This window comes from Anastrepha ludens, chromosome 2 (genome assembly GCF_028408465.1).
Source record: "Anastrepha ludens isolate Willacy chromosome 2, idAnaLude1.1, whole genome shotgun sequence".
Taxonomy (NCBI): Eukaryota; Metazoa; Arthropoda; class Insecta; order Diptera; family Tephritidae; genus Anastrepha; species Anastrepha ludens.
In genome coordinates, this window is record NC_071498.1 from 102,997,979 (window position 1) to 103,017,845 (window position 19,867).

Genomic DNA, 19,867 nt, shown 5'->3' on the forward strand with positions numbered 1-19,867 from the left:
AGCGCTGGGTAGCAATGCCTTAAGTGTTACAATTGTGGTACAATACATACACAGATTAACGAAAAGCTTTTTAGCTGATAATAATCTTGATTAATAATCCATATATTGTTAATTTGTCAAATGCACAGAATAGGGCTGTTAGAGTCGTTTCGAACAATTTACTTGCTCTGACTTCGATTCTTTCGCGAATGGAAACAACCAAACACAAATTATACTTTCAAAACTACATACTTTCTTGCTTTATATTAATTACTAGCGAAACCCCGCCTGTTCCGCTGGTCGTCTTTAAAAAATCTAGATTAATTAATTAAATTAAGCCGGAAAATACTGTGTGTTTTTTATAAAAATTCTCGCGCATGAATAGTAATGAAAGAAGTTTTGAATAGTAGTAGCAACTAAAAAACGTTTGATGTGATTTACTTTATTAGTTTTTTTATTGTAATGCTCTTTGGTATACAATATTCTTCGTTTTCCCATGCGTTGTTGAATAAATGAACAATACGGATGGCTTACCAACTCTTGAGCATGAAACATAAAGTTGGCCATGAGAAAAACATGGGTATTCTAAATCAATACCACAAATTGATAAAGTTTGGCCTTGTGACTTATTAATAGTAATCGCGAATGCAAGGCGAACAGGAAATTGAAGACGTTTGAATTCTAACGGCATATCCGATGGTATCATTGGTATTCGCGGTATTAAAACGTCTTCACCAGAGTATTTTCCATTCAAAATTGTTGCTTCAATGACGTTATTCATCAATCTCTTAACTGCTAATCGAGTGCCATTACATAGTCGTGGTTGATTTATGTTTCTCAACATAATAATCGGCGCTCCTATTTTCAAGTTTAGCATGTGTGGCGGTAATCCAGGTAAATCAAGGGAATTCAAAAATTCAGTGGGATAATTTACAATATCATATTGATTTGTAACGTGTCAACGGATCGATATGTTTGTTCTGGACTTGGTATGTTAGCCAAAATAGCCGCATTCATTTCATTCACATCTTTATTTCTGCCAGCCATGATGGCTCGTTCACTAAGCCAATCATGATTTTTGTAATTTTGACTGTTCTTTCGTTTGACTTATTTGACAAAAGTTTGGTTGTAAAGTTATTAAGCCAGGTAAATTATAGACAGGAACTTTGCCATTTCCAATATCCAATAATTGCTTTGAAAATTCAGCAGCTGATGGATCATTTTGCATTAGAACACGTACATTTGTAGTTAGTTTGAGTGTTTGAACATGTCTCCACAAATATGATGATTTCAAACATGCAGCCAATTCATCTGCTACAGTTGCTCGAGGAATAACAGGCAGTGTTTGTCTAAAATCACCTGCCAGCAGCACTAAGGCACGACCAAACATTTCATTTTTACTACGTAAATGTCCTATCAAGCGCTTCCAGTGACTTCTTATGTGCCATCGGGCACTTATCCCATACAATTATTTTACACTGTTGTAAAACTTTAGCCATGCCAGAGTTTTTCGATATGTTACAGGTGGGTGATTCTTCTGTATGCATATTCAACGGCAATTTTAAAGCATAATGCGCCGTTCGACCGCCATCCAACAAAGTGGCAGCAATTCCGGATGAAGCAAGTGTTAAGGCTATTTTATTTTGCGATCTTAAGGTTGCCAAAATTATTGAAAGCAAAAAAGTCTTTCCTGTACCTCCAGGTGCATCAACCGTATATTTGTGAGTACACAGGTAATACGTAAATATATGAATGATATAGGTAATACCTATCTCATATTAGCATAACCTTTCTGCAAAAAATTAAGGAAACGATCACCGATCACGCCGGCAATGATACAATGAGTTTTTCCCTATAACTGACTTCAGATTAACGATTATATAATAAGCGTATATGTAACATTTTAAAATTTTTTTAGAATTTTTTTTTTATTTTTAATAATAAGTGGTCTTCCTCTTTCTCTTCCTCTTCCTCTTCCTGTAGCTATTCCTTTTCCTCTTCCATCTCCAGCTCCATCTCCTTTCTTTATCCCGGAAACGGGCAGTAAAAATTACTTCATTTAAAGGTTTCATCAACAGCTTCCATCTGATACCCATATTGTACAAACACATCCAAGGGTACCTTGGTCCACCTTTTCGGCTATATCTCGAGACCCTGGTCACTCAGAGATCTAAAAAATACTCTGTATTAAAGCACTCATCAGTAGCTTTGATTTGATACTCACAATGTAAAAACACATCCTAGGGTTACCCGGGTCCTCGTTTTGGCCTTCGGCAGCGCCACCTGGTGGCGAGTGGAATCAATAAGCATATTATACTAACCTTCTCCGTGGAAAAATATATATATATACCAAATTTCATAATAATCGGCCCAGACACACACGACCAAAATGTATTCAATTCTAATGAATGCAATGTGCGGTACAAAAAATACGTGCGGCAAATAGCAAAAACACACTCACTTAACCGACACACAGCACACACACGCGTTATCGGATTTCAACCAAACTTCACAGAAACCTTTGCCAAAGCAACACCAACAATATGTGAAACTTTCATTGTGTTCCTTACACGCGTTGCTGAGATTACTCCGGACAAATGCACACTTTTTTTGGAGTTTACTCCTTAAGAAACGATATATAAGGCCCATGGTATGAAAAATATGGGTGGTAAAATCGTGTGAATCACCGGAAGTGTACGCTGACGGAAGTCACGCGTTGCCCTTTTTCTATATTCTAGTGAGAAAAAGCACTGCCTACCTTGTGGCGCTACTTTGTTGGTGCAAACTTGTAGGAAATATATTTTCCTTGTGGGTGCGAATTTCTAGTGAGAAAAGGCACTGCATATCTTGTGGCGCTTGGTTGTTGGTGCAAACTTGTGGGAAATAAATTTTCCTTGTGAGTGCTGATTTCTCGTGAGAAAAAGCACTGCATTCCTTGTGGCGCTGGTTTGTTGGTGCAAACTTGTAGGAAATATATATTTCCTTATGGTTCCTAATTTTCAGTGAGAAATAGCAGTGCCCACATTTTGGTGCTTATTTCCGTTTCCTATCTAGTGCTTGTGCGTTCGTTGAGAACCTACATATACCAGTGATATCGTCTGAACCTTTGGAGGAGATTGTCTTCAAAAACCCTTACAATGGTTCATCTGCCAATTACACGTTAATGAACTACCGCTTAGACATTTGTTTGAATACATTGATGGCTCTACGTCTGAAAGCTTTAACGGTGAAATAGAGAAAAAATTGAAGGATTGTGAGAAGCTTTCTTTCGTCAATTATAAACCAATTATATTCACACTACCAGATATATCCAGTGAAAAAGATTTAAGTACGGATCAAAAATACCTATTTGATATTTGTAGTGCTATTATAAGTGGGCATTGCAACGACAGCTTAAAAAAGAAAAACCCCAAAAAAATTGTTCATTCCAGGTGGCTTACTATAGCGAATAGAATAAATAAATTTATATTTTTCTAGTAATATAGAAAAGGTCTTCATTTACTCCTTTTGCATATTAAATATATTTTTAAATATCACGGTAATCGTTCTTAAGGAGTAAACTCCAGTCGCGTGTCGGAGCTGACACACACACCTTTTTTGTTTTTTTCGTTTGTTTTGTATTGCGAAGAGAGCTGACGTCAGGCTTGTCAAAACCGCGAAAGATAAAGTAACAGTTTTTTAGATATCAATATGTGAATCGTGAATGGATTAGTACAAAAGTGGGAATGAATTGCTATTGCCATTGCAAAACTGTTCCCTGTAAACGCCAAGTAAAAGCCACTCAATCAATAAAGCGAATTGAGTACCATAGGTGGCGCTTTCCCAAAACAGTTACTTTAGTTTTCGTGACGTCTGTAGCCGCATAAAAAACGCAAACAAACTGCATTTGGAGGCTTTATATTAGTTTGTGCTTTCACAATTTAGCACACGGCACTTCGTTTTCCTAAGTTTGATTAGTTCAAATCTCACAAATCACAATATTACCAAAATATTCACTTAATTTTCACAAACATGTAATATCTCCTCCTTTGTTTGTATTGAATTTGAATTGCGAAGCGACATGATGTGAGACTTTTCAAAATCGAGGAAAATAAATAATATTAAATTATTTGACGTAACTGTCGTTTCCACGTTATTTGTTAGTTCACTTTAAAATCAGTCTCTTATCAAGCGAAGTTCATAATTATTGTATTATTTGACTACACTGATAATGTTATTTCAGATTTGAAGTTAAAACATATATCGGAAAAATGTATTGAAAATAGTCCCTGAAATGGTTAAGTGTCTATCGAAATGCAATTTATACTTCTCTTTCTTAATAATAATACATTCACATATAAGTAGATGATCTACTTTTTCGTGCTTAACTCCCAGTCCGTAATTAAAAAGCGAGATTTCCCATACAAAATTTCTCTCACCAAATCTGAGATTATAAAAATAATCCTAGATAATAATCATACTTTTTGACATACAACCCTGTGTTTTCTGTGTAATAGTGCATTATTTTTACGAGTGTAAAGAAAAACGTCAAAGTAAAACTAAAATGGATGCCGGCAAAGAAAACAAGTTTGTAGATATAATTCTAATAAAATGTTTGTTAGGTATTATTAACTATGCATTCATATAACAGAAAAAAAGCGTGTGTCCATAAACCTGTGTCCTCTAACGACTTATTATAAAATGTAATATCGAATTTCGCATGCGTCTTGCTGCCATAATTCTTTCAAACCTCAGTACACGTCAGTTGACAGCTGATTGTCAGTTTTGTTGGTAATCTACCATATGTGAACGGGTAGATAAATTTTCTGGATTTATTCGTAATTAATGCAAATGTGAATGTACTTTAACGCAAATTTCCGCCGAGCTCATTCAAACACATTCGTATTACTAGTTTAATGTTTTTTAATAAGGCGGCAACCCGCCAATCAGTTTATATTGACATTTCAGTTAAAGTAAGAAAAATTTTTTTCTTACGTGTGAATTGGGCATACAGTTTTATCACAACTTTGATATTTAGGTGCAATTGAACTAATAACATTAAGAAAATTTATCATTGCACACGACATCATCCAAAATAGTTCTTGACTTGTGCCAATTATATTCGTAATGTTTCTCCGTTTTCCACACCACGGGCAAAACATAAAAGAACATTACAACAATCATAAGGAATATTCAAAGGAAACATAAAAAACAACCGTAGCTTTTATCAAACGCCACGCCGTACATAACGTTAACCACCTGTCTACAAGAAATTATGAAAATTCGGTTCAAGCCACTTATTGTGCTGCTGCTCCCGCCGCTTCTAATTTTCCATATTGCAACTGCTGAATTGCAGGGGCCGTTGCCCACATCCAAAGATGTCGCTACTCAAGGTTCAACACACAAAGAGACAACGACTGCACCAACTGCCTCAAATTCAGAAGCAATCACGAAAAGTGATGAAGGAACAGCAGATTTAACGGAAAGCAGCACATCAAGCAATGAACGCAAAGCGAACAAATACGTTTCAGAGAACGCGTTGCCCACAGACTCTACCACTACAGTAGCACCTTTATCAGCTTTTGAAGAGGAGATTGGACAACGTTCTAAACTCTTACAGCAAGCCCTAATCGAACGTCTCTGGAATGAAAATATGGAACGTTTTAAATTAAAAGAGCAAATAGAGGCGATTGAAGCAAATCGTGAAGCACCAGAGGCTGTAGATCCGACGCCGAAAGAAATTGAAGGTACGCACATGAGTTTATAAAAATCTATATATGTATTGGCGTTTACACCCTTCATTTAGTGTTTGGCCTATTTCATCTTCGAAATTTTGGTGTGCGTCTTGATGTTTTTCAACAAATGTTAAAAATATATACTAACGGTTTGTTTACAGCTCAAACTCTTTACGAAAAAGCAATGGATATGCTCTCAAAACCCCGCAGTGATAAAGATCTAGCTTATAAGCTCATAATACGTGCTGCAGAAATGAAACATCTTAAAGCGCGTGCAGAACTGGCTTGGACACATCTACTAGGTCATTATGCCGAGCTAAATTTCGAGTTGGCTGCTGCAGAGTTCGATGAACTAGCCAAAGAAGGAGTGCCGGAGGCCAATATGGTAATTAAAAAATAATATTTTGAAATAACAATATTCATTAAAAATTAACACTACAGAAAACTGTAATAGTGTTACTTTTCTATACTTTTAAATAAAAATAGTGTTTTTTTAATCACTAACCTAATAAACTTTAGGGTCTGGCATTCCTATACTCGGTGGGTGTTGGTGGTAAAAATGTAAGCCAACCACTTGCGTTAATCCATCTAACACTTGCCGCATTAGGTGAGCATACATTTGCTCAGATGGCTCTGGGCTATCGCTATTTATATGGCATCAACGTACCAACTAATTGTGAAAAGGCACTTATGTACTACAAAAAAGTGGCAAAAAAAGTAGCAGCAAAAGTCACGTTTTCTAACGGCCCTGTCGTACATCGAGTACGCCTGCTAGATGAATCTGAAAATCCTGGCAGCCAAGAAACAGAAATAGTTGACTATTATCAGTTGCTAGCCGATAAGGGAGATGTCCAATCACAAGTTGGTCTTGGTCAGCTATACTACCAAGGCGGGAAAGCTATACAGCAAGATCACCAAAAGGCGTTGGAATATTTCACCAAAGCAGCAAATGCAGGAAATGCAATCGGTTTCGCCTTTTTGGGCAAACTATATCTGGAGGGAAGTGAATTCATTATAGCTGACAACGAGACCGCATTTAAGGTAAATTTAATGACTACAAATATGCACACTTATTTCCTATGAACATTTATTTATTGTGTGATTGAAGTATTTCAAAAAAGCTGCCGAATTGGGCGATCCAGTTGGACAGAGTGGTCTGGGATTAATGTACCTTAAAGGACTCGGTGTGCCAAAAGATTCCCTCAAGGCCTTAAATTACTTCACTCAAGCAGCTGATCAGGGCTGGGTTGACGGCCAATTGCAATTGGGAAACATGTACTTTAGTAAGTGTTCGATACAGTTAAGTGAAATGAACTTGAGGATTTCAATAATGGCTTGACTTTTTTAGCGGGGAATGGTGTAAAAACCGACTATAAATTAGCGCTTAAATATTTCAACTTGGCTTCACAGTCAGGCCACGTATTGGCGTACTATAACTTGGGTATAATGCACACATACGGCATGGGCATGTTACGTTCTTGCCCCGCCGCTGTAGAATTCTTTAAGAATGTTGCTGAACGTGGACGCTGGAGTACAAATATGATGCACGCCTACAGTGATTACAAAAGGAATCGTATCGACGGAGCGTACATGCAATATGCTCTATTAGCCGAATTAGGCTACGAAGTAGCACAAAGCAATGCCGCTTTTGTTTTAGACCGCGGTGATGTAAGTATATTCCACGATCGACATGAAGAACTTATTCGTGCGTTCTACTATTGGAAAAGAGCGGCAGGACAAGGATACTCGGCGGCACAAGTAAAATTGGGGGATTACTACTATTATGGCTGGGGGACGATTGTAGATTTTGAGACGGCAGCTTCACTATATAGGTGAGTACAACAAACAAATCTATAATTACGAATTTAGTGCCAGTTTTGATTTATTTTTATTATTATTTATTACGGTAACTTTACCACAATAAGAAAAGAAGATTCTTTTCAGTACAACAAGCTTAAATGAATGAATGAGTAATGTAAAATTTAATAAAATATTTTCAATAAATTGTATTAGGTTTTTTTTTTTGCCAATCACAGCTATTAAAAGCAGTAATTATTTCTAAAAAAATTAATTTTGCGTTTATGCCATATAAAGGTAAACATTCGGGCAATTTCTGTAATTCACTGAAATTTTCTGCCAACTGCATTGCAATTCAATCGGACATGAAATAAGATTTTACGAATGTTGAGTTAAGAAATGTTTAACCTGTTGCAACTAAGGAGTTCGTAATAGCATTTTTGTTTCAATTAAACAAGTTTAAGTTCAAGTTATTAGTTTCGAACACTTTTACTTAGAAATTTATTTATTATAGTAAATATACCATAGGACCTTCGAAGTTTGCTAGTACGAAGTGAGTGCGATTTTTCCCGCATCTCTGCAAATTTGTAGGATTGGTAAAGACCTCTGACCTGGAGGCCCATTGTGATACCACTAGTTTAGGATCAAGTTCCCTCTATTTCTCAATGAGGTGAAACTATTCCGTTTCACGGATAAACAATATAATTTGGTATTATGAAGATCTATGGGTTCTAAGTATATCTGCCATATCCAAAAAGTAAGAGCCTAGACAATGATGTCCCATTATGTCAAAAACAGTGGAAGAGGAAGTGTTCGACAGTGTTCACCTCCTCCTTTGTTGTTTTTTTAACAGCTCGTTCCTGCAGCTGCGCCAGAAGACAATAGATGGAACCCCAACCGTTCCTGCAGCTGCGCCAGAAGACAATAGATGGAACTGTTCTAGTGGAAGGCCGGTGTAGATTGATGAGGGACATAGTTCTGTACTTATTACTTGTTGTTGTTGTTGTTGTAGCAGTATCTTCGCCCTGTCAGTGTAGTGTAATCACCTTATTACGTCTTCGCTAGACCTGCCTACTTACCTCACAAGGGGCCTCCATTGGCTTGCGTGATGTAGACCGACGTGGTCCAAAGCTTGCTTGTGGTAAAGGATTGCCAACATACTAGGCAAAATTTACTGATTTAAGATCAGTTACCTTCCTAGTCAGCTTATCCGCAATGCGACTTCTAGGTTCCAGAAACCCAGACAACATTCGGGTGCACCGCTTAGCCAGCTCCTTTAGAATAACTCGATATTCCATGGTCAGTTTGAATGAAGTGCACTAGCCATAGTAGATATTGCAGATGTTTTAGATTAGTCATCGGTGCTGCAACGGACGAGTCCGTAAGCTACAACGCAGTGGCTCGCCGTTTGGTAAACAAATTAACTGAATTAAATTTTTTCGAATTTTATAGGAAAGCATCCGAGCAACAGTATAATGCTCAAGCAATGTTCAATCTTGGTTATATGCACGAGCAAGGTCTGGGCATGAAGAAAGACTGGCACCTCGCAAAGCGTCTCTACGATCTTGCGGCCGAAACAAATGCCGATGCTAAGGTGCCGGTGGCAATAGCACTACTTAAACTACAAATGCTTGCAAAGATTGAAGCCGTAAAGGAGGTAAGAATTCTAAATAGAAATGCTGGGAATTCGTTTTTTTTTGTTTTCGGAAATAATTCTGAATATAATTCTTTTTAGTCGCCTTACAAATTTATCTTCTACATGGATGAAAATATTGCCGCTAATTGGGATTTATATATGATCACTATTTTAACACTACTTTTGGGATTTATTATGTATACAAGACGCCCATATCAACAGCAACAACCAGCTGATCAGCCGCAACAGGAGCAGGCGCACCCTGAAGAAGAACAATTGGATCCACATCAACAACCAGAATAGCGTTTATATATGTTTGAAGGGATGTTGACATGTTGAAATAAGCATAAAAAGAAAAACCTACTAAATAGTAATACTTTTATAGGCGTAATTAGTTGATATATGTAAATAACAGTTAATAATTTAATGTTGTTCGTTGCATTACCGTTAACACCGCCGCTACTACCTACCAAATCCACGATGAAACTTAGTCCTGTGGCATGCAACTATAATAACTTGTCGTTTCCATACAGAGGCGGATTGAATGAGCACATTTTAGAATTTTAAAAAGTTAAAACAATAATGAAATCTATTGTAATAATGGAACTTTCTGAATCGATATTTAGATTTTTATGTGCATACGAGAATAATTCCCTTTATTATTTAAAAGTTGCTTAAATAAATTATTTTATACCATAAGTTTATTCTTTAATTATATTAAGGATAAATCTGGTTACTTAGAAATTAACTCCATAAAAGACTTGAAAATCCATTCTAAATACAATCTTTTTTTATTTTGTAAAGCAAATTAGCTACCGCTTAACCTTCTAACCGTAACTAGAATTTTCCAGCGTCTTTCACTTTTGTTGATGGTAGAAATCACATTTTCCTCTTCTATCGAAAGCATCTCGTGTGATCGATTTCAAATTATTGGGGTATCTCAATACTATGAAATTTTTCGCTTATATTCGCGTTTTCCAAAACGACTGTTGCTTTGTGTTTGCACAAAGTATCCTGTTCCTAAACGCAACCCTGAAATCTTTGACGATGTATCGCATTCGTAAAAGTATCGCTGATGCTCTCGATACGCAACAAAAAGCAATATGTGTACATGTACAAAGGAAAAAATGGCGGAAAACGAAGAAAACTTAATTAAAACTTTTAATGAAATTGTTTTTATCATTATAAGACAATTTAATTTAATTTTTAATATTCAAAGTAAATAAAATGTTCCAAAACGTCAATAGGGTTGCAAGGCACAACATTACAAAGCACCAACATTTTACGGATGCAATGTTGAGATAAGGTATTTACATATACATAATCGTAAGACTAAGGGACGTGGAAAATCTCCGAAGGTCGTATCTTTTATAGAAAGAATTCAAAGGATGTAGCAGCTTAAACATTCCCATACGTGTTCTAGCAACTGTTGGAGTGGCAGACCTTGACCGGCTATAAATCCGGGCCGTTTCAGTAACGTAGGACCAACTGTCATGGGAATATTGTTATCGCGTCTGTCGATAATATATTTAAACAGACTTAACAGGAGCTCAGTGTAAATGCTATTCGCATTTAAGGGGTTAGGGGCAATCAGAATTTTCAAAAAATTTGTTTTTTTTTGTATTTTCTTAAAGTATATTATAAAATCTTAAAAATATTGTGTGAAAATTTGAAGTGAATGCATTAAATACGTTTTACTCAAAACTATGTTTTTTGAACTGGTGGACACTGTAATTTAAAAACCGCTTAGTAGATTTCAAAATGTATACTGCTCTTGAAAAATATAAAAAACTCGTGCCTAACCGAAGGATTTTTTTTTTTTCAAAATTTTGCAATTAACTGTCGGTTTCTTTCGAAAATCTTAAAAATATTTCCTGACGCCGCTATACTCGTATTGTTAATTTTGAAAAGTCAAGTCTAAACATGATGTATTAATGCTGTTCTAGCAAAAAATTTATTGAAAATCATCATTTTTTCGGGCCTCTAACTACCCCTAACCCCTTAAACAAAATAATGATAAACAACTTCCTTTGTAAACGAAATAGCTTTGGAAATTGTGCACATATATTCAAATATTTTTGTTGGTTTTATTTATGTATGTAATACATTTCGGTTATACCAGTACTTGAAAACGGTTTGGGCTTAAATATTTTTATTTCCAATGGATCGTTTTCATTTAATTACAAATAATATTAGTAAGACAACTAAAAAGTTCATAGTAAAAGAGAGAAGCGAATTATTTTTAATTCGTGTTTAAGCGTAATAGTTAAGATTGGCCTTCTTCTTCGCTTGTACTTCCATGATAGCATCCATAAAGTCTTCATGAGTAACGCAAGTAGCATTGCGACGCAATGCTATCATACCAGCTTCTACGCACACAGCTTTACATTGTGCGCCGTTGAAATCATCGGTGGAACGTGACAACTCTTCGAAATTTACATCGCTGCTAACATTCATTTTACGTGAATGAATCTGCATAATTCGTGCTCTTGCTTCCTCGTTGGGATGTGGGAATTCTATTTTACGATCAAGTCGCCCTGAACGCAACAAAGCTGGATCTAAAATATCCACTCGATTTGTAGCTGCAATAACTTTAATATCGGCGGTGGAACTAAACCCATCTAACTGATTTAACAATTCTAACATAGTACGCTGTACTTCACGATCACCGGCTTTCTCCGAATCGAAACGTTTTGTACCAATGGCATCCAACTCGTCGATAAAAATAATGGCTGGTGCTTTCTCTTTAGCTAATGCAAAGGCATCACGTACTAATTTTGCACCATCGCCAATAAACATTTGCACCAACTGTGGTCCAGCCAACTTGAGGAAAGTAGATTTGGTTTGGGCAGCACAGGCACGGGCTAATAGCGTTTTACCAGTACCAGGCGGACCATATAATAGAACGCCTATGGAGTAAACAAAAATTCAAGACTTAAATAAAAGCGAAACAATTTGAAAATCAGTTTAGAGATATTACCTTTTGGTGGATGAATACCCAATGTTTTGAATTTGTCTTTGTGCGTCATTGGTAGTACAACGGCCTCAATCAACTCTTGTATTTGTTTATCCAAACCACCAATATCTGAGTATTGCTCAGTCGGTCTTTCATCCACTTCCATTGCTTTAACGCGCGCATCATACTCCGCAGGCAATGTTTCCAAGATCAAATACGAGTCTTTGTTTACACCAACTAAGTCGCCTGGTTTAAGTTTCTCAGCGTCAACCAATCCAATGACAGGCAAAAAATAAGCCTGACGGGTAGAAGTTTTAATGACGGCACATTTGCCTTTACGCTGGTTGTCCAACACCAAAACAGCACCGTCATCCTCTTCTTCTTGAGGATCCACGTCGAGGAGTTCAATTACATTTGACACCAAATACGGCAAGGTTTTATTGACCTAGTTAGTAGATTGTATTTAATTTATCCCAGAATTTAATGTTGAACCAACTATTTACCTTTATTTTTTCAGTATTATCTTTAATTTTTTCGTTTTGGGCCTGAATTTCGTGAGTTATACGCATAACCTCACTCTTCATGATTTTGATTTCATTGTCCATCAGACGCGTCCTGCTGACTATTTCATCGGTTGACATACGAAGAACCTCTTCTCCTAATGTTTCCTCACCATCATCCCAAATAGATTTATCCTCAAGGGTGGTAGCCATTTTCAACTAAAAGTTATTTGCAATTTAATTTTACAATGAAAATATCTTCAGAATCTCGCCGATATGATGCTCACTTACTTATTTTTCGATGACTTGTAAATTTTTGTTTTGTGTTTATTTTGACATTTGTCCTCCGATGACTTTTGTTTTGGAGTTCTTTGATTTTCTCTATTTTCGATAACAAGCAATTGAAATGGGGGATTATTTAATCGAATCGTACAAGAAGCCGAAAAATTTCGACACCTATCGAAGTAAATTTGAACGAAAAATGAGTAGATAGAATAGATATATCATTCTAAATAAATTGTGTTTAAAATGTATAAAGCCTTCTAAAACGTCAGTAATTTATTACTGTTTCAGTGTCGTAGTGGCAACTCTGTTGTTTCGGGACAGTATAAATTTTTATTTTTAAGTCTGAAGCAACTGCGCGAAAACTCTGCATATTCCAACTGAATCGCGTATATTAAAAACAAAAACAGAATTCACAAAAAATCGCGCGTATTTTATGAAGCATTGAATAAATGTTCCAAGTGATTATGTAAATTATTTAGAATTTCCTACGCAACAATATATCGAAGTTTGTGACTCAGAGATTAGAAAAACAGACAGCTCTGTGTGTTCGGCTTTGCTTTGTTTGAAATTCGACTTCAATAAAATACGGCATGGAAATGAGTGTAAGTAAAGTGCCGCAGTAGGAGCACATGTCCGAATATATGTACCACCTACGATGCTTATCATTATTGTTAACCACAAAGGCGAATCTTAATGGGATGCGCCTTGTATACCACTGTGGATATGCAAGCACTTCTCATTTGAAAACTAGTTGAGAAACACATGTTGCGCTTAAAGAGTCCAAACAGAGAGTCTGGCGAAAGTTGTGCTCTCTTGTATATAACACATATATAGTTTAGGAAGCAGTTGCTAATTGTTTATTGTACGACGAGGTGTACTTACACGTCTAATAATAAAACTTTCGTTTTTATAAGTATTATCTAAAAACTGTTCTTTCCAAACAGGCTGCAATGCTTGCCCGTGTTTCCTTCTACCCAACATTGCTTTATAATGTTTTAATGGAAAAGGCCACTTCGAGAAATTGGTACGATCGCATTGACGATAATGTTATACTGGGTGCCTTACCCTTCCGTTCTCAGGCAAATGAAGTAAGTACACTTTCATTTAGGCACACTTGAGAAAATTTTTACTTTTAACTCTTCTTTAGTTGATCACCAATGAAAATATGAAAGCTGTCGTATCTATGAATGAAGACTACGAACTATCTATGTTCTCTAATGATTCACCTAAATGGAAATTGCTTGGAGTGGAATTTCTTCAACTACCCACAACAGATATTTTTGAATCACCGAATCAAGATAGACTTTACAGTGGAGTAGAATTCATAAACAAATTTTTGCCTATCGATAAGCGTATAAAAGGTTTAAGTACATCCTCTGAACCAGAAAATATTGGGACTGTGTATGTGCACTGCAAGGCGGGGCGCACGCGTAGCGCAACACTTGTTGGTTGTTATTTAATGATGGTGAGTCAACATTAATTTATATGCAAAGCGATAAAGAAATGTAAATAGTTAGAGGTATCAAATACATAATATATATATATAATATATATATTATATATAAATTTTATATACTTCGTTTACATCAAAGCCTCTTCCAGTAATTATACATACATTATTACATTTAAGTTCTATATTCTGATTATTTGCATTCAAAACCAGCAAATGGGCTAAAAATAGCCTATTTTAGTCCCTATTCTACTGAATACAATACAGTTCGAAGAAGTATATCTTCCTGAAGCTTATCTCATATTTCTGCATATCTTCAGTCACTTTGCATATTTTTTGTTGAATTGTGTGTATATTATTCATATTGTTTCTATTTTAGAAAAACGGTTGGACACCAGAACAAGCAGTAACCCACATGCGTGCCCGCCGTCCGCATATTTTATTACACACAATGCAATGGGATGCCCTAAGAATATTCCACAAAAGAAACGTTGAAAATACGTGACATTGATGCTTCCAAGCGTTAGGTTCATAGATCAAGCTTTTATGGGCCTTATTCATTCGCAAATCCTATGATTTACATTTTAGCTCGTTTTTCTAACGTTGTCAATTTCTATAACATAATAAAATATATTACACAAACTTCCATAAGTATTAAATTTCGACATAAATGTAGCAGTGTGTATAAACCTATGCATTGCAGATCTTCATCGAAGTCGTCTAATGGGCCGACGAGATGTGTTTTAAAAAGGCAAGCGAAGGGTTTATGCTCGGTGGCCCACACAAAAGTAAAGGGGATTAAGATGGCAGCAAATATAGAATTGTACCGAAATGGCAAGCCAGCATTAGATGGAAGGGAAGTATCTAACTTCGAAGGGAATGATCACCGGATGGTATTTATGGATGTATTTGATTTCTAGAATTCTTACTGGAGCCGATGCTGTTTATAAAAATGATTAATGTTTATACATGCAAAACACAAATGACTAACTTAGAATTGTCCAATATTATATTATTTTAACAAATAATATTACATAGTATTTAAAACTCAAGATCGATATCTTTCGAAGTGTAACAAGTTTTTACAAACCAATTGAGAATTCCCCTTTTCATTAATAATTATGTTTATTGCAAATAAAACGCTTTATTCTTTCGCAGAAATGCTTTTCATTGATTGGTGCAATCTTCTAAAGCCTGCCATTATTTTGACGCAAATTAATTAAAAAATACATCAACAATTACTTATTACTTGCATCTTCCGCAATTGGTTTAGATCCAGAACCATTAATTTTCCACAACTGCTTAATAGAATTTGCAATTCCCACATCGTTTTGAATGATGTAGAAAAGTCCACCAAGGGTAGCTATAGATAACAAAATTAGGGCACCATGAGCAGCTTTTGATACCAAAGTCCCGACAACCCGTGGCCGTGCGTAGTCGGTAATCATGGCTTCCACACCCCTTTTAATATCAAAAGAGAAACATATTTACATAAGACTTTACTCAATAATATTAAAGTATGTGTTCTACCAATGGGAGTGAAGCACTACGGATACTGCAAGAAGGGCATCAAGTGTTTGCGAGGGATAAATAAAGGCAGCCGGCACTACACCCAGAAGAGAAAGGGAGAGTAAACGTTCCGCTGTCCACAATGGTGTGTGATTTCCCTTGGCTGCTGCCATTTTAACAGAACTTAAAGAAAAGCTCCTTGACATTGCCTATGAAATAGTTATATGTATAATGTTCGCATATACTTATAAGTTCATACACTTACCTGTGAGTTTTTAATCAATGCCAAAGTCTTCAGACTTTCAGCAGAAACTGCACCCTTTGTGGTCAACGACCTAAATGGCATAGACAGCTGGGCAGTGGTTTTCGCCAATCCAATAACTTGATAATAGCATGAAAATAGCAAGAAATAATTTACGTGATTATGTAATTTAAATTATTGTATACAAAATTTTTACCATTGAATTTGCCGGCATTACGCAGCATAAATGAGAGTGCCATTTTCGAATATAACTAGGCTAATTGTTTTTTAAATAAATTAGTGATCGAATTTGGTTAAGGATCGTGAATCTAAAATATTTGCAAACTTTTCTCTCGTTCCTTTCTGTTATTGGACTGTGTTTTCTATAATTTTTTAGAGACAGTTCATAAAAAGCAGCCGTCAGAATGTTAATAACTATCGCATTGCCAATTCGAATTGTGGTGTTATCGATATAAAAATTGATGCTGCCACTTAGTAATCGCGAAGGTTGAACTTACAGACATAACCGCAGTAGTCTTCACATAGATTTCGATAATATTGCAGTGCGACATTCGGTATTCGGTACCTCTGTAAACATCTTAGGTCTGAAATAAAGAACATATAAAGACAGAATATACAGTTCCTAGAACGTTCCGTTAAAACCAAATCGACTAAGAAATTCACCACCCAAAATCAATTGGAATTTAAATATGTCGAAATATACTCAATTTTCTTATTATTTCTCTACAGCTTCGCATATAACAGATGAAAAGAATATCAATACAAAATAGCTGATACAATATCCAATTGGCTTGCAACCTAATCACATTTTAAATGAATGGAAAATATTCCTGAATGCTGAAATATAGTTGCAACGACATTAAGTTTTTAATAGGGTTATTCACACCCCCTTTTCGTTACTTTTGTTTTCTAGAATTTGGTGTTTCCATACCACATGGTATTTGAACCCGGACCCACCAAAGGGAATCACCCATTACTCACTCCGATACAGCGATGTAAATAAAGAGTGTTGGTTGTTAGTTCACTAATATTGCAAGCTTTAAATTAGTTCAATACGATTCAGGGTTCTTAATCCAGTGTTACCGTTTTCTCGGAGCTACCGGATTTATTTGCGCCAAAAAGTTGAAAAAGCGAATCGTTAGAGTAAAAGATAAATGCAGCCGGTTCTATGTTGCCGGAATGACTCGGGTTTTTCCCGACCAAGGGCTGCCGCCCCAGTAAACTAGCCCTGTCTAGTGTACCGTATTTTACCCCCAATCTTTCGTCACAGGAGCGACTCATTGCAGCCAGTTTGCTCCAAATGCTTCTCTTCCGGGCTGGCGTCGAACCCAACCCCGGACCTGAAGTATTTTACAGCTGCATTTGCCACAAACGGCTCCACCCGAACTCCACCTCGGTTAGGTGTAACCAGTGCAACGGGTGGTGCCATCTTAAGACCTGCTCAGGCCTTAAGACACACAGGGAGTGGTCCACAAGGTATGTGGCCACGTGTTGCTCCCGCTCACAGGCGGCACTGCCCTCAGTGCCGGCACATCACACTGCCGCCACTAACAACACCTCAACGGTAAGGAGCCCCCAAGAGCAACACAACTCTCTTACTAACCCACAACCCTCCTGCTCCTACCCCAGTGCGGGGACAAACCAGCAGTTCTTGGTTCCCCGCACAGTCTGCTCCGTGTGTCGGACCGTAGTTCCTCGGAACTTGACAACTGTCCAGTGCAATTCCTGCATTGACTGGTGCCATTTTCGGAGGTGCTCCGCCTGCACACCACCCGTGAGTGTACACGCGACTACGTTGCCCCCTGCTGCAGAGCTCTGCACCCGCAACCGCCCCCAGTGGCGCGGCCATTAGGCAACATCAGGCCACTACCCATTTTGCGGAACGCACAGCAGGGCCAACGCAGACAACATCACGCATCCCTCACCCCCCGAATTACGACGACACTCCCGCGAAGCTTCAAGCTTTTGCGATTAAACTGCAACGGACTCACGAGCAAGATTGACGAGATAGTCGACTTCATGAGTCGGTTCGGAATCAAGATAGCTGCGGTCCAGGAGACAAAACTGCACGCTAGCTCCCCCCTGATTACCAGGGACGGCTACAATGTGCACCGAAAGGACCGCGAGCGAGACAACCAGTACACCATTCAGTGCAGTATCGTCTTATTGATGAAGGCATCGACCGCAGGGACAGCACCTTAGAACATCAAGGTATAGCTGTCCGGTCAGGCGATGCCGAGCTCGAAATATTCAATACCCCCTGTCACCTGCTGCCCGGCAGGATATCTCCCTGATATTGGTGCGCTTATCAGGGGAGAAAACCGATTGGTAGTAGGTGACTTTAACGCGCATCACGATCTTTGGCATTCAAGCCTGCCAAATGATCGTAGGGGACAGCTATTGGCAGAGCAGATAGACGATTCGACGTTCAGCACTGTAAACGACGTCGCCCCCACTAGGGTAGTGGGAAATTGCAGCAGCTCGCCTGACATAACAATTGCTAGCGCTGGTCTGATAAATAGCATAACCTGGCGACCTATGCTATCGTTTGCATCAGACCACTTGCCCATTATCATCTCGATCGAGAGACCTGCCGACTTCGTTTCCGCAGATCACCGGTCATACATCAACTTTAACAAAGCTGATTGGACCAGATTCGCGGAATTTACTGAGGACATCTTCGCAGCCCTACCCACTCCCACCGATGTGCGCGCAGGCGAACGCGCATTCCGCAAGGCGATCACAGCCGCCGCGGCTCGCTTCATACCTGCTGGACGGATACGAGAATTACGTCCCAATTTTCCAGCCGAAGCAGCCGTTATGGCAAACGAGCGTGACCGCCTACGCCAGGCCGATCCCGGGGTTCCTCGAATAAAGGATCTCAATACGGAGATCCGGCAACTGGTCACTCAACATAAGCGGACCAAATGGGTAGAGCATCTGAAGTCCTGTAACTTCACCTCTGGTGTGAGCAAGCTCTGGTCCACCGTAAGGTCCCTGTCAAACCCGACGAAGCACAACGACAAGGTGGATATCACCTTCAACGGTCGTACTTCGTCGGACCCGAAGAGATGCGCGAGCTATTTTAGCCGGCAATTTATACTGCATCCTCCGGTCGACAGATCCAAACGTTGTGCCACCAGACGGTTGCACAAACTGCCAAACAACAGTGCACCGCTTACTTTCACCAGCAACGAGGTTCAGGGGACCATCAAAAATATGAAACCATCTAAAGCCATTGGCCCCGACGGACTAAACATGCTGATGTTGAAAAAGCTGAGTCCATTGGGAGTAGAATACCTCACTAAGGTCTTCAACCTGTCCATGGCCACTCTCATCATTCCTGATAAGTGGAAATTAGGGAGAGTGGTCCCACTACTGAAGCCTGGGAAACCCGTCAACCAAGGGGAATCTTATCGTCCGATAACTCTCCTTTCCCCAGTAGTGAAGACGCTTGAAGCCCTTCTACCCCCACTCCGCACAGAACACCTGACTCCAGCCCCACACCAGCATGGTTTCCGTAGAGTGCACAGCACCACCACGGCACTCACCGTCAGAAACACCCAGATAAACGGCGGACTAAATCAAAACCGCCCCTGCGAGAGGACTGTCCTAGTAGCGTTGGACCTACAAAAGGCTTTCGATACAGTCAGCCACGCCACGCTACTAGATGACATTTTACAGTCGACACTCCCGCCAGGGCTGAAGAGGTGGACCACGAACTACCTGAGTGGTCGTCACTCGTCGGTGATATTTCGAGACCAAACCTCAAAACAGAG

The 19,867-nt window shown here is 38.3% G+C and overlaps 4 protein-coding genes across 6 annotated transcripts; 2 read left to right on the forward strand and 2 right to left on the reverse strand.

Moving 5' to 3' along the window:
• The first annotated feature begins 4,859 nt into the window (after positions 1–4,859).
• On the forward strand, positions 4,860–9,825 carry LOC128854960 (protein sel-1 homolog 1). Its single transcript, XM_054089489.1, has 7 exons — positions 4,860–5,705; positions 5,855–6,078; positions 6,213–6,734; positions 6,802–6,976; positions 7,042–7,525; positions 8,943–9,147; positions 9,226–9,825. Exons 1-7 carry the CDS (start codon positions 5,234–5,236, stop codon positions 9,427–9,429), a joined length of 2,286 nt encoding a protein of 761 aa, XP_053945464.1. The 5' UTR covers positions 4,860–5,233; the 3' UTR covers positions 9,430–9,825.
• Positions 9,826–11,178: 1,353 nt separating this feature from the next.
• On the reverse strand, positions 11,179–12,961 carry LOC128854961 (26S proteasome regulatory subunit 6A-B). Its single transcript, XM_054089491.1, has 4 exons — positions 12,874–12,961; positions 12,586–12,801; positions 12,107–12,527; positions 11,179–12,035 (listed from the first exon to the last, which is right to left on the reverse strand). Exons 2-4 carry the CDS (start codon positions 12,793–12,795, stop codon positions 11,380–11,382), a joined length of 1,287 nt encoding a protein of 428 aa, XP_053945466.1. The 5' UTR covers positions 12,796–12,801; positions 12,874–12,961; the 3' UTR covers positions 11,179–11,379.
• A 115-nt stretch (positions 12,962–13,076) lies between these two features.
• On the forward strand, positions 13,077–15,369 carry LOC128854962 (phosphatidylglycerophosphatase and protein-tyrosine phosphatase 1). 2 transcript variants are annotated; one of them, XR_008453662.1, is made up of 5 exons: positions 13,077–13,469; positions 13,812–13,955; positions 14,015–14,332; positions 14,697–14,968; positions 15,021–15,369. XR_008453662.1 is itself a non-coding variant. In XM_054089492.1 (4 exons), exons 1-4 carry the CDS (start codon positions 13,458–13,460, stop codon positions 14,820–14,822), a joined length of 600 nt encoding a protein of 199 aa, XP_053945467.1. In that variant the 5' UTR covers positions 13,077–13,457; the 3' UTR covers positions 14,823–15,369. The 2 variants fall into 2 exon arrangements, 1 of the variants encoding a protein (XP_053945467.1); XM_054089492.1 differs by having other exon boundaries at positions 14,697–15,369.
• On the reverse strand, positions 15,305–16,487 carry LOC128854963 (succinate dehydrogenase [ubiquinone] cytochrome b small subunit, mitochondrial). 2 transcript variants are annotated; one of them, XM_054089493.1, is made up of 5 exons: positions 16,285–16,487; positions 16,092–16,207; positions 15,848–16,035; positions 15,571–15,778; positions 15,305–15,511 (listed from the first exon to the last, which is right to left on the reverse strand). In XM_054089493.1, the coding sequence occupies exons 1-5, from the start codon at positions 16,325–16,327 to the stop codon at positions 15,485–15,487; spliced, it is 582 nt and encodes a 193-aa protein (XP_053945468.1). In that variant the 5' UTR covers positions 16,328–16,487; the 3' UTR covers positions 15,305–15,484. The 2 variants fall into 2 exon arrangements, with proteins under 2 accessions (XP_053945468.1, XP_053945469.1); XM_054089494.1 differs by having other exon boundaries at positions 15,305–15,778; positions 16,285–16,485.
• Positions 16,488–19,867: the final 3,380 nt, after the last annotated feature.

Excerpts from the sequence above, each read along its gene's own strand:
- LOC128854961 (XM_054089491.1), bottom strand. The coding sequence starts at position 12,795 with ATGGCTACCACCCTTGAGGATAAATCTATTTGGGATGATGGTGAGGAA. Across the intron at positions 12,528-12,585 it reads ATAATACTGAAAAAATAAAG|GTCAATAAAACCTTGCCGTA; the intron begins GTAAATAGTTGG and ends TCTACTAACTAG. Across the intron at positions 12,036-12,106 it reads GGGTATTCATCCACCAAAAG|GCGTTCTATTATATGGTCCG; the intron begins GTAATATCTCTA and ends TTTACTCCATAG.
- LOC128854962 (XM_054089492.1), top strand. Across the intron at positions 13,956-14,014 it reads TCCGTTCTCAGGCAAATGAA|TTGATCACCAATGAAAATAT; the intron begins GTAAGTACACTT and ends ACTCTTCTTTAG. Across the intron at positions 14,333-14,696 it reads TTGGTTGTTATTTAATGATG|AAAAACGGTTGGACACCAGA; the intron begins GTGAGTCAACAT and ends TTTCTATTTTAG.
- LOC128854960 (XM_054089489.1), top strand. The coding sequence starts at position 5,234 with ATGAAAATTCGGTTCAAGCCACTTATTGTGCTGCTGCTCCCGCCGCTT. Across the intron at positions 6,977-7,041 it reads ATTGGGAAACATGTACTTTA|CGGGGAATGGTGTAAAAACC; the intron begins GTAAGTGTTCGA and ends TGACTTTTTTAG. Across the intron at positions 7,526-8,942 it reads ACGGCAGCTTCACTATATAG|GAAAGCATCCGAGCAACAGT; the intron begins GTGAGTACAACA and ends CGAATTTTATAG.
- LOC128854963 (XM_054089493.1), bottom strand. The coding sequence starts at position 16,327 with ATGGCACTCTCATTTATGCTGCGTAATGCCGGCAAATTCAATG. Across the intron at positions 16,036-16,091 it reads CATTGATTAAAAACTCACAG|GCAATGTCAAGGAGCTTTTC; the intron begins GTAAGTGTATGA and ends ACTATTTCATAG. Across the intron at positions 15,512-15,570 it reads CTAAACCAATTGCGGAAGAT|GCTTTAGAAGATTGCACCAA; the intron begins GCAAGTAATAAG and ends AAATAATGGCAG.